The sequence below is a fragment of the Ursus arctos genome, unplaced genomic scaffold (assembly GCF_023065955.2).
Source record: "Ursus arctos isolate Adak ecotype North America unplaced genomic scaffold, UrsArc2.0 scaffold_20, whole genome shotgun sequence".
In the NCBI taxonomy this organism is placed as follows: Eukaryota; Metazoa; Chordata; class Mammalia; order Carnivora; family Ursidae; genus Ursus; species Ursus arctos.
This window is the reverse complement of record NW_026622875.1, coordinates 15,208,158-15,222,246: the sequence shown is the minus strand read 5'-3', so window position 1 is coordinate 15,222,246 and position 14,089 is coordinate 15,208,158. Positions and strand designations below refer to the sequence as shown.

Here is a 14,089-nt window from a genome sequence, read left to right as displayed (position 1 = left end):
GTATTTGGCATGAATTTGAGCCATGAAGGCGGCATCTCTAATGCCTTTCTCTCCGTACCATTTGGCTAGAACAAGGCCTAAAGGAAACACTTAATAGTTCTATCACTTTGAATGAATACTCGAACATCGCTTCTGAAAAACAAAATTAGTGCTGTTTTCTTTAATAGAAGATCCTCTTTAACACAACATAATTTGAGAGCTAAAATGCTTGGTTTAGTAACTTTTAAGGTAATTTGTGAATTGAGAAATTGGGAATTGAATTTAAGGTAATGTATGAATTGGGAAACAAGTTCATAAATGCATTTCTTAATGAAATAATATTTCCGAAAGTGCCTAGCATCGTGTTTAGGAACTAGCAGGCTTTTAGTCAAACACTAGTTTCTTTTCGGCTTTCTTCGTCTAGAAGGCCTATTTTATTCACATAGTTTAGAATCTGGCTTGTGCGTAGTGCTAGGCAAAAATCTCATCAGCCTTTTTTAAAATCAGTCGTTTAGCTCCATTTTAGCTTTTTATTCTACCTACTAACTAAAAGCTGTGTATGGCATTTTGTGCCATATAAAATGGGCCCAAAGCAAAGAGAAAGCGTTCTGCGGTATTGCTTCAAATCACCGTACAAATTAATTAGCCCTATTGACAACAGAGCTTGTTTTACCAAATAATTTCAAAATATTTTTACTTTATCTTTTTACTTGAGTTCAGATATGGTCTGGGACCTGGCCTGGTCTAGTTTTAGAAAGTGGGTCTAGAAACCTAAAAGATTTGTCTCCATTTGCTTACTGCTTTAAATTCTTCTAAGGGTATTTGTATCCACTGTTTCTTTTTCAGGAATGTGGCTTATTCACTAGGACCTTATCAAACCTCTTTAAAATCAATATTTTCCAAAAATGAAATGAGCCTTCCACATCCTGAATTCTGTTGTTCTGGTGTATTTCTGATTTGACTGGTTTTTTTTTTCCTTGACCCCTGAGATGCCCTTGGGTCCAGCTCCCCACCGTGACTATTGTCACCGAAGCCATAGCCTTTCTGTGTTCATTACTGTCACACTCTTAACATCTTCACCTAAAACCCTGAGGCCGTGTAGTTGGGATCCGTCTGATTTCCTCAGCCATCTGTTTGAACACTCACCCGTTGGCTTGGTTGCAGGCCCACAGCACGCAGAGGGCGCACAGCTGAGTGAGAGAGCTCTAGTCTAATCAGTCCGCGACTTCCCACATGTGGAGGGTGGCCCGGATGTCACGTGGCACAGTCCATCATGATTTGAGCATGGGAGAAGAATCCAGCAGTGGTTGCCCGGCCGTCTTGTTCCTCCTTCATGGGTGTCAGCAATGCCTGTTGGACCCCAGGGCCCCCAGTGGCCAGCATGGCCGTCTGGTCGTTCCGACCTCCTCTCTCTTTATCAGGCAGTGTGTCCTCTGTTCTGACTGCCACCTGTCCCACTCCCCTACCTCATCCCTTACCACCGAGGGGAAAGCTTCCGCATCAGACCCAGCCCAGCCATTAGAGGCGCCCTGACAGTGGGCCAGAAGGGCACGAGGGGCGTCCCGGGGCAGAGGTCTGAGTGACAGACGCCCCCAGGAGGAGGTGGAGTTCGTGGGAGGGGAAAGGCGTGTGGGCTGAGTGGAAGACCTGCCTTCCTCTGCATCTCAGACGGGTGGGCTGCGGGCTCTGTTTGCCCCACACGTTTGTTTTGTCTTCCTTACGTAGTTGTCTTCTTCTTTCACTCAGGTGCCAATGCTTAAAAATCAGGGTTTCACATGAAACCTAGATTTTCAACTTCTTTTGGAAAAAAAAATCAGATATTTGGAGAAAGATGTCCAGTGACTGTTACAGGTTTGGGACCTTAAGCAATTGGAGTAAAGGAGTTGCCATTTCCTAAGATGGGAAAAATGGGGGCAAGCAGGTTTGTGGGGGCAGCATTTGACCAGAGATGGATTGAATGTATCCAGTTTGGGATGTAGTAAGTTTGAGGGGCCTGTGAAGCATCCTAGTGAAAATGGGAGCTCGATAAGTAGATGTGAGAGTGGGGAGTTGAGGAGAGAGGTCTGGGTGAGACAGACCTATGGGAGCGTCAGCATGGAAGTGCTGGTTATAGCCATGAGACAGGATGATGGAACCCAGAGAGTGACTGTGATAGAAGAGTCCAGAAAACTGAGCCCTAAAACAGGAAAATGTGGAGCAGGGCCCCGAGACAGAGAACAGTAAGGCCAGAGGAGACCCAAGAAAGTGAGGTGCTGCACCAGCCAGCCAGAGAACACGTTCCCAGGGGAGGGAGGGGCCCGTCTGTGTCAGACGCTGTTGAGCATTGGCACCGACCTGGAGTGCGGAGGTCACTGGGTGACCTTGACAAGAGCATGCCTGGTGGAGTGGTGGGAGGAAGCCTGATAGAAGTGGGTCCAGGGGAACAGAGAATCGGAGGCCGTGAGTGTAGACAACGCTTCTGAAGCGTTTTCTTTAGGAGGGCACAGAGACATGGGCTGGTAGCTAGATAGGGATATAGGATCCAGAGAGGGTAGCGGAGGCGGTTTTTTGGAGGGTGGGAGAAGGTACAGCAACGGTGTGCTGATGGGAATGACCGAGAAGCGCGAGGGCGAGCGCAGTAACGATGCAGAGAACTGGTCCGGCCGAGAGTAGCTGGAAGGGGACGTGTGCGCAAGTGGAGGGGTTGCTGTCAGGTAAGAAGCAGGACAGTTCGTCCTGTAACATGCAGGGAAGACCCAGATGACGGTAGCTGGGTGTATTTTTTGGTTGAGTGAGTGAATGAGCAAGCAGTCAGCCAGGACGGACTGAGAGTGACAGGCTGTCCCCAGGAAAGTCTCCATGGTGGCCTGGAGACATGGGGTTTCCTTGGCCTCCTCTGTGAGGACAGGCCATCCTGGTAGGGGAAGCACTTGGCTAGGTCCTCGTCTAGGTGATTAAAGTCCACGTTTGAGTACCGATGTTGTTCTGATTTCCGGGGCATGATCGGGGAGGTCATTTAGCTTGAAAGGCAAAAATCAGGGGCGTCCCTGGTGGCCACCGTTCTTTGCTGCTGGGTAGCAGCCGTCTTCTGGCGATGCGACATGTACTCACTTGTGCTCCATGGTCCCGACTGCAGACCCACTCCTCCTCTGCGTGGCCAGCCACCCCTTGTGCTCGTGATCCTTGGTGTAGATCGTGAGTGAGTGGGTAAGAGGAGGAATTTGGGGGGTGAGCGGGGAAAGGTGGCTGACTGGTGGTAGAGGAAGGGGCTGTGCAGGAGAGTGAGGCCGAGGAGCAGGAGCGAGTGGCCATGCGCCAGAGAACATGAGCCGCTGAGGTGGGTGGAGGACGGTTGGCCACTGCGGCCACGATTCCCGGAGAAAGGTCTCACAGGCCGTGCTGTGTTTCTTCTTGGTGCCTAATTGAACATCACACACAAATTGCTTTGTGAGACGTAAAATGGCTCCTGTGTGCGCTGTCACGGGGTCGTTCCCTTTCCATTCTGAACACTTCTGTAGTCTCATCCACACGTTACCAGCTGCTGAACTGGTCATGAAAATTCTATCTGATCTTTTGGTAACATCAGGTCACAGGGATTATTTTAACGGCTAACATAAGCAGTATTATTGCTGGCTCAGGTTCAAACTATGTCTTGTGATCTGGACGTCTCTTTTGAGATTCTATCAAGTTAAAATTAGAACACTTATTTTAAGAGATGTATGCAAGCTGAGACAAATCCCCATTACTGGGTCAGAATGAATGGCTCTTAGTAATTTAGAGACAATTGTAATATGTACCCAGTGTTGTTTTATTTTTTGTTTTTTGTTTTTTTATTCCTGGCTAGTAATTTGGTGGATAAATCAGGCAGTGAGTCAGTGAATCTTCTCGTTATCCTTGTTCTGGGTTGAGGTCAGTTGAACTTTACCTTTTGACATCAGTAATTCCCTTTCTTATTTGTCCGCTAACTATTTCGCCTTTAGCCAGGCACAGCGTAAATTCTGGCTGGTACCTGTTTGTGGCCTTTGGTGAGAGAGAGCCAGAACGAGAAAGATATCCTGAGTTTACCTTCTCTAAGGAATATCCCCGAATTTGCATTTAGGCTAAAATATTCTTTTAAGCAAAAAAGTAATTTCCCTTTTGTGACCTGTTCTCTTACTTATTTCGTTTTGATATGGTTATTTTGGATTTTCATAAATAACTGAAAAGTGGTTGGCGTGCCTGGGTGTGGCTCAGTTGGTTAAGCGTCCAACTCTTGATCTCTGCTCAGGTCTCAATCTTGGGGTCATGAGTTCAAGCCCTGTGTTGGGCTCCATGCTAGGCTTGGAGCGTACTTAATAAAAAAATAAATAAAATTTAATTAAAAAAAATTGAAGAGTAGAATTGATTAAAATGATAGAAAATGATTTTTAAAAACATTCCTCAGGGAGCAGGATTAAGACAAAAATAATTACATGAAATTCATATCTACATTAATTGAAATTGTAGATACAAAAACAGTGAGACCTTTTGCTCATCTTTTTTGCAAACTGTTTTATTATGAAAGCTAATAGAGCAAGCCCTACAGGCTGTTTTGCTGTGTAAATATTCTGCTTGTACAGTTAGAGTGTAGTTGTATAGTTTTACCCATATGACACACACATCTTCATAGAAGGTGGCCAGTGTGAGGCCTAACAGTACCCCTGTATCAAGCCAAGGGCAGCCCTAGGTGATTTCCAGAACCCGTCGTGTATGACTACCTTATGCAAAACTGCAAGTCTGTCTTCTTTTCCCTCCCACCGTCCCATCAGAGTCCCATGTCTCCCACTTAGCAGCTGCCTTACTTTGCGCCCTGCCCCCATCCTCCCACCCTCAGAGGGCCTGTGGGCTGGCCAGAACCTTCCACGTGCAGTGACTCATCCAGGCCTGTGCTTCTCATAAAGAATCCTTGCTCTAAAACTTGTTCTTCTCCTACCCCAACTCATTTCCATAAATCGGTTTGGTGTGTGGCAGTTAGGTTAAAGCAATACCTTCATACCTTAAAAAAAAAAAAAAAAAAAAAAGTTCCCGTTCTTCACTGTGCAGAAGTAGGGCTAACCATGGCCTTGAACTCATGACCTCTGAAGCCTGCGCATGACTACTGTATGCCCCATCTTTCCACTTCCTCTCTCCTGCATCTCTCTGCCGTCACACTTCTGAATCCTCATGAGCTCTTTCTGGCCTGCCCTCAGTACCCCAGCTGCAATAGAAACCAAGTCACATTATGCATTTGTTTTTGCTGAAATTTGGGTAGCTGTTGGGCGGTTACGTCGTGTCTCCACAATCCTGCCCACCCCTTGTCCTTCCCCTCATCTTGCACCAAGGAATTCCTCGACTTCGGGCACAAAGGGCAGATCCATCCACATTTAGGAGCCCTTATGATCTCCATTTCTACCCCAAACAGGCTTATCAAGGACTTTCTTCAAACTCAGACTGCCCTATCTATGAAAGGACTCTGCCACGGACACAGTTTTTGTTATGACAGAATAGGTAAAGAAGGTAATCCTGAGGAACAAGGACCCGTCCTCTGGCCACAGAGGGATCAGTGATGTAGATTAAAGAGACATTCAGCGATCATGGCTTCACGAAGACGGAGCCCTGGCCTGAGCCACAGTGAAATGCAGGCTGTGGACTGTGACCAGATGGTGTTCTGTTGACATGCAAGGGGAAGGCATTGAGCCCCATGGGATGGTCTGTAACCGGAGGTTGTGGTGGCCCCTGAGCCACCTTGGGGCACAGACAGAACCAGAGGCCGAAGTGTCCGCTCCTGCCGCCTGCAGAGACGGACGGTCTGTGTCCCTGGGAGGTGTTCGCAGCTCTGCAGTGGGCTGGACCACTGTGCCCTCCCTCTGCTGAGCTTTAAAGGCCCAGTTCATGGAGTGAGGTGCTGGAGAGGAGCTGGGGTGGCCCTTAGACACTGTCTAGCACAGTCCACATAGGGGTCAGCCGTTGGTCCTAAGCACCACATTCCGTTTCTTGTTCTCCCCACCTTTCCCTTACCTTTGTGCAAGCTGAACCCTCTGGACACAGTCTTTCTTAGGCAGTGCTAAGTTGCTTGCTTTGCAGCTTTCTTTCCTAGTGGTTACTTTCTTGCTCTGTCCTTGACTATATCTGGAGTATTTCCAGGGCTCATTAGACACATCCTTTCCACTTTTCAGACTGACCGTCTGTAGGCAGGGACTTAATCTCTGAAGTAACAGATGTCCCTCTCAGATGATGTCCTTCTAATTCTGGGAGTGTCTTTCAGTAACAGCCTAGTTGTGGTTAAGAACCTTGGCTCTGGAACCAGGCTGCCTCCGTGGAATCCCAGCCCTGTCACTCACCAGCCATGTGAACCTAGACAAGTTCGGGAACTGCTTCATGCCTCGGTTTCCTCACATAGTTGTTTTGGAGATTAACTGGGTTATAAACCATGCAGTTGTTAACCAGTGCCTGGGACATGTAAGTAGTAAATGGATGTCAGCTATTAACGTGACTCCTGTTTAATCGTCTGCAAACTGTCGGGAAGCAGGTTAGAAAGGAAGAGAGTTTATGCTATATTCACATTTTAGTGTATTTTAATTAGTACTGTTACCTCTCCTATAACGACCGTAGGACATTCGTATTAGGATTGAAGTTTACCGGCCAGTCGTCTTCTAGGAGGAGCGAGCAAGTAGTCTTGCTGCGGGCAAGATGAATCGGGGGGAGGGATGTCTGAGAAGGTGGAAGCGTGTGCTCTGTTGCGCTCACAGGCACGTTTGTATTACAGATGACGTAGTGCCTGCCACCCCCCAAAACGCACGCAAGTGTCCGGTCTCTAGGATGGGTTCCCCCATCAGCACTAGAACGTTTGTCGAAGGCTGTTACCTTCACCTTGCCGTCTTTCCCAGGTCTTCTCTGCACCCCACTTCCTGCACAAAGCCTCTCCTGAAAATCCCCACCTGCCTTGGCGTTTCCGTAGCCCCTCGAGTCGGCATTGCCCTGGTAGCCTTGACTCCTTGCCCTGTTTGTGCTGCTGTTTCTTATCTTATGTTACATGACTCCGTTCCCTGTTTGGGGGGAAATCTTTGGGGTCCTGCACTGACTGTATGTAACAGTTGCTTATTTAATTAATAGCCCTGTCTGCACAAATCTTGAGCATTATCCTTTTAATGATGAAATTGAGAGTACTTGTGTGCGTGTGTGTGCGTGTGTGTAAAATACAATGAAGAGTCAGCTTGGGGATGTCCGGTGTTGACTTCATTTTCAGAAGAACGGCGCTGTGGTAGTGGCCGTCCGTCTTAGGAGGAAATTTGCGGTAGGCTCTGTTTTTCTTGCATACTTTTGGAGTGGCAGCATGGTAGGACTGGCAAGAGCGCAGGCTGCAGAGGCAGAACTGCGCCAAATCCCTTTTCTGCCGCCTCACGGCGATATGGCTCCGGGTGACTCACTGGCCTCTAGGAGCCTCCGTTAGCACGTTAGTAAGACCTGCCTTTGCCAGACTGTTATTGTTCCCAATCACGTCCTTCACAGTTTGGGCCCAGGACGCCTGGGTGGCTCAGTCGGTTAAGCGTCTGCCTTCGGCTCAGGTCGTGACCCTGAGGTCCTGGGATCGAGCCCCGCATCGGGCTCCCTGCTCAGCTCCCCTCTCTCTCCCCTGGCTTGTGCATGCTCTCACTTGCTCACTCTTTCTCCCTGACAAATGAATAAAAAAAAAATCTTAAAAAAAAAATTGGGGGTCCCAAATGTAGGAAACTCTCAGCTAATGATAGCTATGTAATAGGTCTCTGGCATTAAAACAAACAAACCCTCCAAAAAACCCCAAAACTTCAAAAGATTGTTAAGGTTACATGAATAGTTTGCATTATGTCAATCTGTACATCACGTTCAACTACTTTGGTTGCCTCTCGGATAAATCCACTAAAATCTAATGCTTGAACCCAACACCCAAGGATCTGTCCCACTTTTCCTTTCCCTATCAGTTTCCTCTTTGGCTGCAGTGGGAGTACCCTCGGTCTAACTCACATACGCTCACCTGATACTGGCTCTCCCCCTGCTTAGAGTTCTCTGTATCACCAGCTCGCCAGCTCCTGTCTGTTGTACAAGCTTTAAGTCTTTGCCCCATGGAACCTACCTTTCGTGACCGCCCTGCCTTTGCATTCCCGGAGCACCCACTGCTCCCATCTTTCTTTTGGCATTTGTATTCACCTTTATTATTTGGTTTTATGTACATAGATTTCCTCCCAGCCAGAATAGGGCCACTCTTAACTCTTACTCTAAGAAATTATTATGAAATATAGTATATATACAAAAGGGTATATATAAAAAATGTGGTGTTGTTGTTCTTTTAATCCAGGTTAAGAAACGGAACATAACCAGTACCTTAGAAGCTGTCTTGTCTGTCCCTTCCCCATCATGGCTTCCCCTTTCCCCCAGAGATAACCAACATCATGACACATGTATTGATTACAGTTTTCTACCCTTTATTTTTTTTAAAGATTTTATTCATTTGAGAGAGAGAGAGAGAGCGAGCATGAGCAGGAGGAGAAGCAGAGGGAGAGCGAAAGGGAGAAGCAGACTCTCCACTGAGCAGGGAACCCAGTGCAGGACTCGATCCCAGGACCCTGGGACCATGACCTGAACTGAAGGCAGATGCCCCACCCACTGAGCCACCCAGGTGTCCCCAGTTTTCTACTCTTCTACTCTTTAAACAGTACTTTTTTTGTTTTGCCCTATGTAAGTGGATTCATATATATGAATTTCTACCTCAAATTTTTCAGCATGTTTAAAAAATTCATCCATTTGCTACATGATGTGTGTGGCTATAGTTCGTTTATTTTCACTGCCGTTATTGTATTCCATGATCTGAATATACCAGAAGTTGTCCTTTAAAAATGACAAAATGGACAAACGAGCATAGAATCTCAGTGGCCTTCAACAGTGGGTCTCTATTTCTTGCTCACGTGTTGGTGGATCGGCTGGCGCGGCTCTGATGGTCTCAGCAAGGTTCGGAGCCGGGACACGGGTTTGACCCACATCCGCTCCGTGGGTCTCATCCGCTCTTCTGCTGACCGAGATCCCGCAGAGAGAGGGGCCAGAAACAAGCAGGGCTTTTTATTTTATTTATTTACGTACTTTTTAAGACACACCGTCACTTCCTCCCACGTTTCACCGGCGAAGGCAAGTTCTGTGAGCGCGCCCGGTTATCAGGGAGGCCGAACGCGTGCTCCTCCTGTGGAGATGGGGGAGGAGTGACCGCTTGCTGAACAAGCTTAATCTAAGACACGGTCGTTTGGGTGTTTGTCGTTGCGACCGTTTCAAACAGCGCCGCTGCCGTGAGCGTGCTCTCCGTTGCTCGCGCGTCAGGGTTTCCGCCGGCTCTGCGCCTGGGGGCTGAGCTTCAGGTCGGAGCTGCGAGCGTTTGCCGTGTCGCTGGGTAATAGCAAATGGTTTTCCAAGTGGTCGTGCCTCTCCTCCCGCCGTGGATCGTGTTCTGGTTCTTGCACTGACCCACTGCTCCTTTTGGGTTTTTGTATATATTTAACATCCAACTGAATAATTTCAAATATATGTCAACATTTTTTCAGTGAGCTCAGGTTGTTTTCTTTTTTTTTTTTTTTAAAGATTTTATTTATTTATTCAACAGAGATAGAGACAGCCAGCGAGAGAGGGAACACAAGCAGGGGGAGTGGGAGAGGAAGAAGCAGGCTCATAGCGGAGGAGCCTGATGTGGGGCTCGATCCCAGAACGCCGGGATCACGCCCTGAGCCGAAGGCAGACGCTTAACGACTGAGCCACCCAGGCGCCCCTCAGGTTCTTTTCTAACCACTACTTCTAGTGGAAGGTGCATCGTTAGGGCTTCAGAACAAAGTGCTGCCGATCTTTTTGTCAGCGCTCAGAATCCACTAATGGTTTCAACTCGTGTTCTCTTGGCAGATTTGGTGCAAATGCCAAAGTTGTGCATTTCCTGGGGCGAATCAAGCCATGGAATTATGCTTATGATCCTAACACAAAAAGTGTCAAAAGTGAGTCCCATGATCCCACCGTGACTCATCCAGAGTTTCTCAGCCTGTGGTGGGACATCTTCACCACCAACGTTTTACCTCTGCTTCAGCAGTTTGGCCTTGTCAGAGACACCCGCTCGTACCTAAGTGTGGTAGGTTCTGTGTTTTTCTTTCAGGTAATTTAGTGCTGTACTTTTTAAAACTTGGTATACTGGTAGCGGTAGTATTTAGTGGTACTTTAAATGGAGATAAATAAGATTTGTTGTAGGAAAAAAATGTCCATCTTACAGGGAAGAAATACTGCCAGCAAAGACAAAGCAGTAAATTTTGTGGCAGATTTCATTAGATCTGAGAGCATAAGGAAGGACTTTAGAGGTGTGTCTGTGTGTGTGTGTGTGTACACACACACATATATATATCCATATCTAGTACGTATAGAATTCTTAGCCCATTGTTCTAAGATTCTGAGGTTATTCCTAAAGTATAAAGAATGCCTTATTGCATGTTTTAGGAACTACAAACATTTAAATATACATATTTTTTATTTTTGCCATCTGCTTAGAAGAATGTATTTTCAGTGAACATTATAATAACATGCAAAACAAACACTTGCGAAAACAAATACTTTTCTAGGATTACTTTGGTTTGCCATGCTTGCACTCCTGTGGTTACACAGAATCTTGAAAAAGAAATCTCGTAAGAGGAGGATGACATTAACATTTACAACAACTTGCTTAGCCTCTTTCCTGACTTTAAATGTCTTCCTCTGAGGTTGGTTCTTTTGGAAGAACTGGAAGAGGATGAGAAGTTGTACTTCTGTGCTACATGCTAATATATAAAGAAGAGAACCGAAGGGGTGAATTACAATCAAGTCTACCTGATCAGTTAATTACCTTGTTATAATTATAAGAGGCTATAAGGTTCTGAGAGATCCTTTTCTTTGCCATGGTAGAGATTTTAGCCATTTCACTTAGTAGCACTTGCACCAATATATAAAATGGAGAAAGGGAAAAATAACACTAACATTCTTACTTTAATTGCTTTATATGGACCATGAAATAATACTTGTACAGTACTCGGAACATTGCCTGGCACATAGTAAGCGCATAAAGAAAGCTAGCTATTATTATGTAACCCTTACAACTACTCTGTCAATTAAGTGTTATTGTTAATATGCCCTTTTATATATAAAAATTAAGTGAGGTTTAAAGAAGTTAAATAACTTCTCTTAGTTACATAACATACTCATCAAAAGCAGAACTGGGACTGAAATCTAGGTCTGCAAGACTGTTACCTTCTGAACAATATCGCGAAACAGAATTCTGGAAGAGCCTCCCTATATCATTGCTGTGGCAAGTGGAAGCAAAAGCAGGGGTAATCCAGGGTAAGGACTTACGTTGCTTCAGCTGTGAAACCACCCCATGGAATCTGCCCAATTACGTGGAGTTCCAGTGTATCTGAACACCTACGTATACACAAATACTGACATACATAGCAACAAAAACCAGTAATCAAAAATTTTGTTCTCCCATTTTTCTGTTAAAAGCAATACCTGTATGCATTCACTCACCTTCCTTTTTCTCTATTTCTAGTACCTTCTCACCACAGAGCTTTTTGAAGGATAGCTTTGATATTCTTTTATGGTACAATTGAAGTTAATTGCCTTTCTAATAGTAATAGGATCCTATTTTAACATAGAGTAGGTTTGCTGTATTTCCTGCACATTTCCCTTGTTCCTTCCACGACCCAAGGACTGAGAATTATGAACCAAGGAAGGGTGATGGGAATTGAAACGATTGTTCAAGACTAAGCCAATTGACATGAGCTACGAGAATAGATGATACTTGATAATAAGTTTGAACAGGCAGATAAGTTTGATGCGTAGTCTCAAGCCATTTAGCCCTCGCTTTTATAACATGACAACTTGTGTATGTGGTGTGGCTCTCTGGTTGGGTGCTTTCTGAAGCTTAGCCTCTGAGGTATCATTTTGTTTAAGTTCTCAACCTTTCAGAGCCCACACAGATGGAGAATTGATCGTGAGACTGTGTTCCCTTGTCCGTCCATCTTACACTTTCTAATGAACTGTTTGCAGCTTTCAGACTTGGTCTATACACTGGCTTTCTCTTGTGGCTTCTGTAGAAAGGTATGCAGAACTTAAACATTAACCCTAATTACTTTGTTCTCCCAATGTTTGCACTGAGTCAAGAAGTCTTCATTTCGTTAGGAATAAATCATATGACCCTGTATTTCTGTGTCTTTTGTTTGTTTCATGTAATACTTTTCAGTTTTTGCTACTTTGCATGATAATTCATCCTGGCTTTTCTCACCTTCAACTTATTGCTTGCTTTAAAACCATCTGATTTTCAGCTCTCAAGAAGTCTCTGATTATGCTCTCCTTTTTAGGAAGACGTCTCAGGAGCCATATCACATCTGTCCTTTGGGGAGATCACGGCTGCGGCACCGCCTTGTGTGTCCTCAGAAGAACGGAAGGAGCGGTGGGAACAGGGCCAGGCTGATTATATGGGAGCAGATTCCTTTGACAACATCAAGAGGAAACTTGACACTTACCTCCAGTAGAAACACTGCCATTTTCCCATGGACACATCCACTTCACAGGCACTTGTTTCTGATACTTAGTTATCTAGAGCTGGGTTAAGAAAGGTCTGTTACAGTCGCTAGAAGCTTTCCTAGAATTCATCAGATGAGGGGATTTTGCAGGACAACAGGTGAGAACTGGGCAAAAGTTGTGAAGTAGCAGTTCTGTTACGTGGACAGCGTTCTGCTTTTTAACCCTAGGCTTATTCATTATTCAGCTCATGTGTTGGAAATTCTTAATTTTGCTGATGGCCAACATATGTGGTAAGGGAAACTCAAGCTCATTAAAATGGCTGCCTCGACTCTAAAAATGTGCCAGTGCAGGCTCTAAATCAGTCTCCTTCAGACTGGGACAGGATCTCTCTTGCTTGCGTGTTGTACCTTTCACTAGACCTGCATTTTATTTAGAATTGCCCAGAGACTGCCAGAGTGATTCTAATTCTGCTTTCAGGTGAAGACAGCCTGTAACACTGCTGAGTGATTCATAAACCTATCGACAAATGGTGTTAACCCATTTTATTTCCTAATTCTAGTGTCTGAAATTGTTCACCAGTTTTCTGTGTACAGTAAGGCAGCATGCTAAAATGCTTTCGTTCGGTTCTGTATATCTGTAAACAGCAGTGTGTTCTCTGAAGGTTACCTGCGGGGGCACCTTGTATGAAAATAAAGACTTCATGCCGTATCTTGGTTGTCTGATTAAGGGATTCCCACTCCCCTTGAAAAAAATGTATTAGGTAGTTTTTCATAATTTGTAGAATTTTTCAGTGTTTTAAAAACCATTGTAAAACTTGACACTTAGAATTGGTTTCTAGATACCTAGAAATATTTCCATCTAGTGTTGTCCAGTGACAGTGATGGATGTTGACTGATGGAGGAAAGTGAGATCAAATTAATCTGTCATTTACATTATATCTCCATATCAAGTTGAGTATTCAGATTTTAGAAAATATTATAATGTTAAAATCATCATAGGTTCATTATCAGTCTCTGGACATATTTGATAATCTTTCAGGATTGTTAGAATCCGTACTGGAACCAGTGACTTCTAGTGTTTTTATTCATGAATTAAAATGATGTTAAGTGTAAAGGATATTTATTTAATGTATAGATGATTCTAAGTTGCCAGGACGGCAAGCCAGGGAAAGGCAGGATCCAAAATGACCTTTTAAAACCAACGTGAGTAATCATTCTGTTGGAGGGGGGGAGGCGGAAACAAACCAGGAGAGAAGACCATGACCAGAAACTCGAGAGGTTTAATTGGGCAGAAGCTGCAATGGCTTTTGTGATCTAAGTAACCTTCAAGGTCGCCCTTCTTTATTTCCACAATATCCTACTGGTTACACAAGTCAGCCCTGTTCAATATGCGTGTGAATGAATTACACAGGGATACGGACTCCTGGAGGCAAGAATGGTTAAGGGCCACCTTGGAGGCTGGTTACAGAAGAGCTCAAGAAGAACCTGAGGATTTACCTAAAATTGTAAAAGATCTAAGTGATTTCTGAAGATAAACTACAATTACTTCGGCTGGTGGCGGAGTTGCTATAATCTGCAAGTGCACA

General features: G+C 45.0%; 1 protein-coding gene across 1 annotated transcript in view; it reads left to right on the top strand.

Annotated features, from left to right (window-relative positions):
• Positions 1 to 13,212, top strand: part of GYG1 (glycogenin 1) — a 32,856-nt gene extending 19,644 nt beyond the window's left edge. Inside the window, exons 6-7 of the mRNA XM_026497251.3 lie at positions 9,868 to 10,087; positions 12,339 to 13,212. Of these exons, the coding sequence (XP_026353036.1) occupies positions 9,868 to 10,087; positions 12,339 to 12,512 (394 nt within the window). The 3' untranslated portion in view covers positions 12,513 to 13,212. The remainder of the gene's footprint in view (positions 1 to 9,867; positions 10,088 to 12,338) is intronic.
• Positions 13,213 to 14,089: the final 877 nt, after the last annotated feature.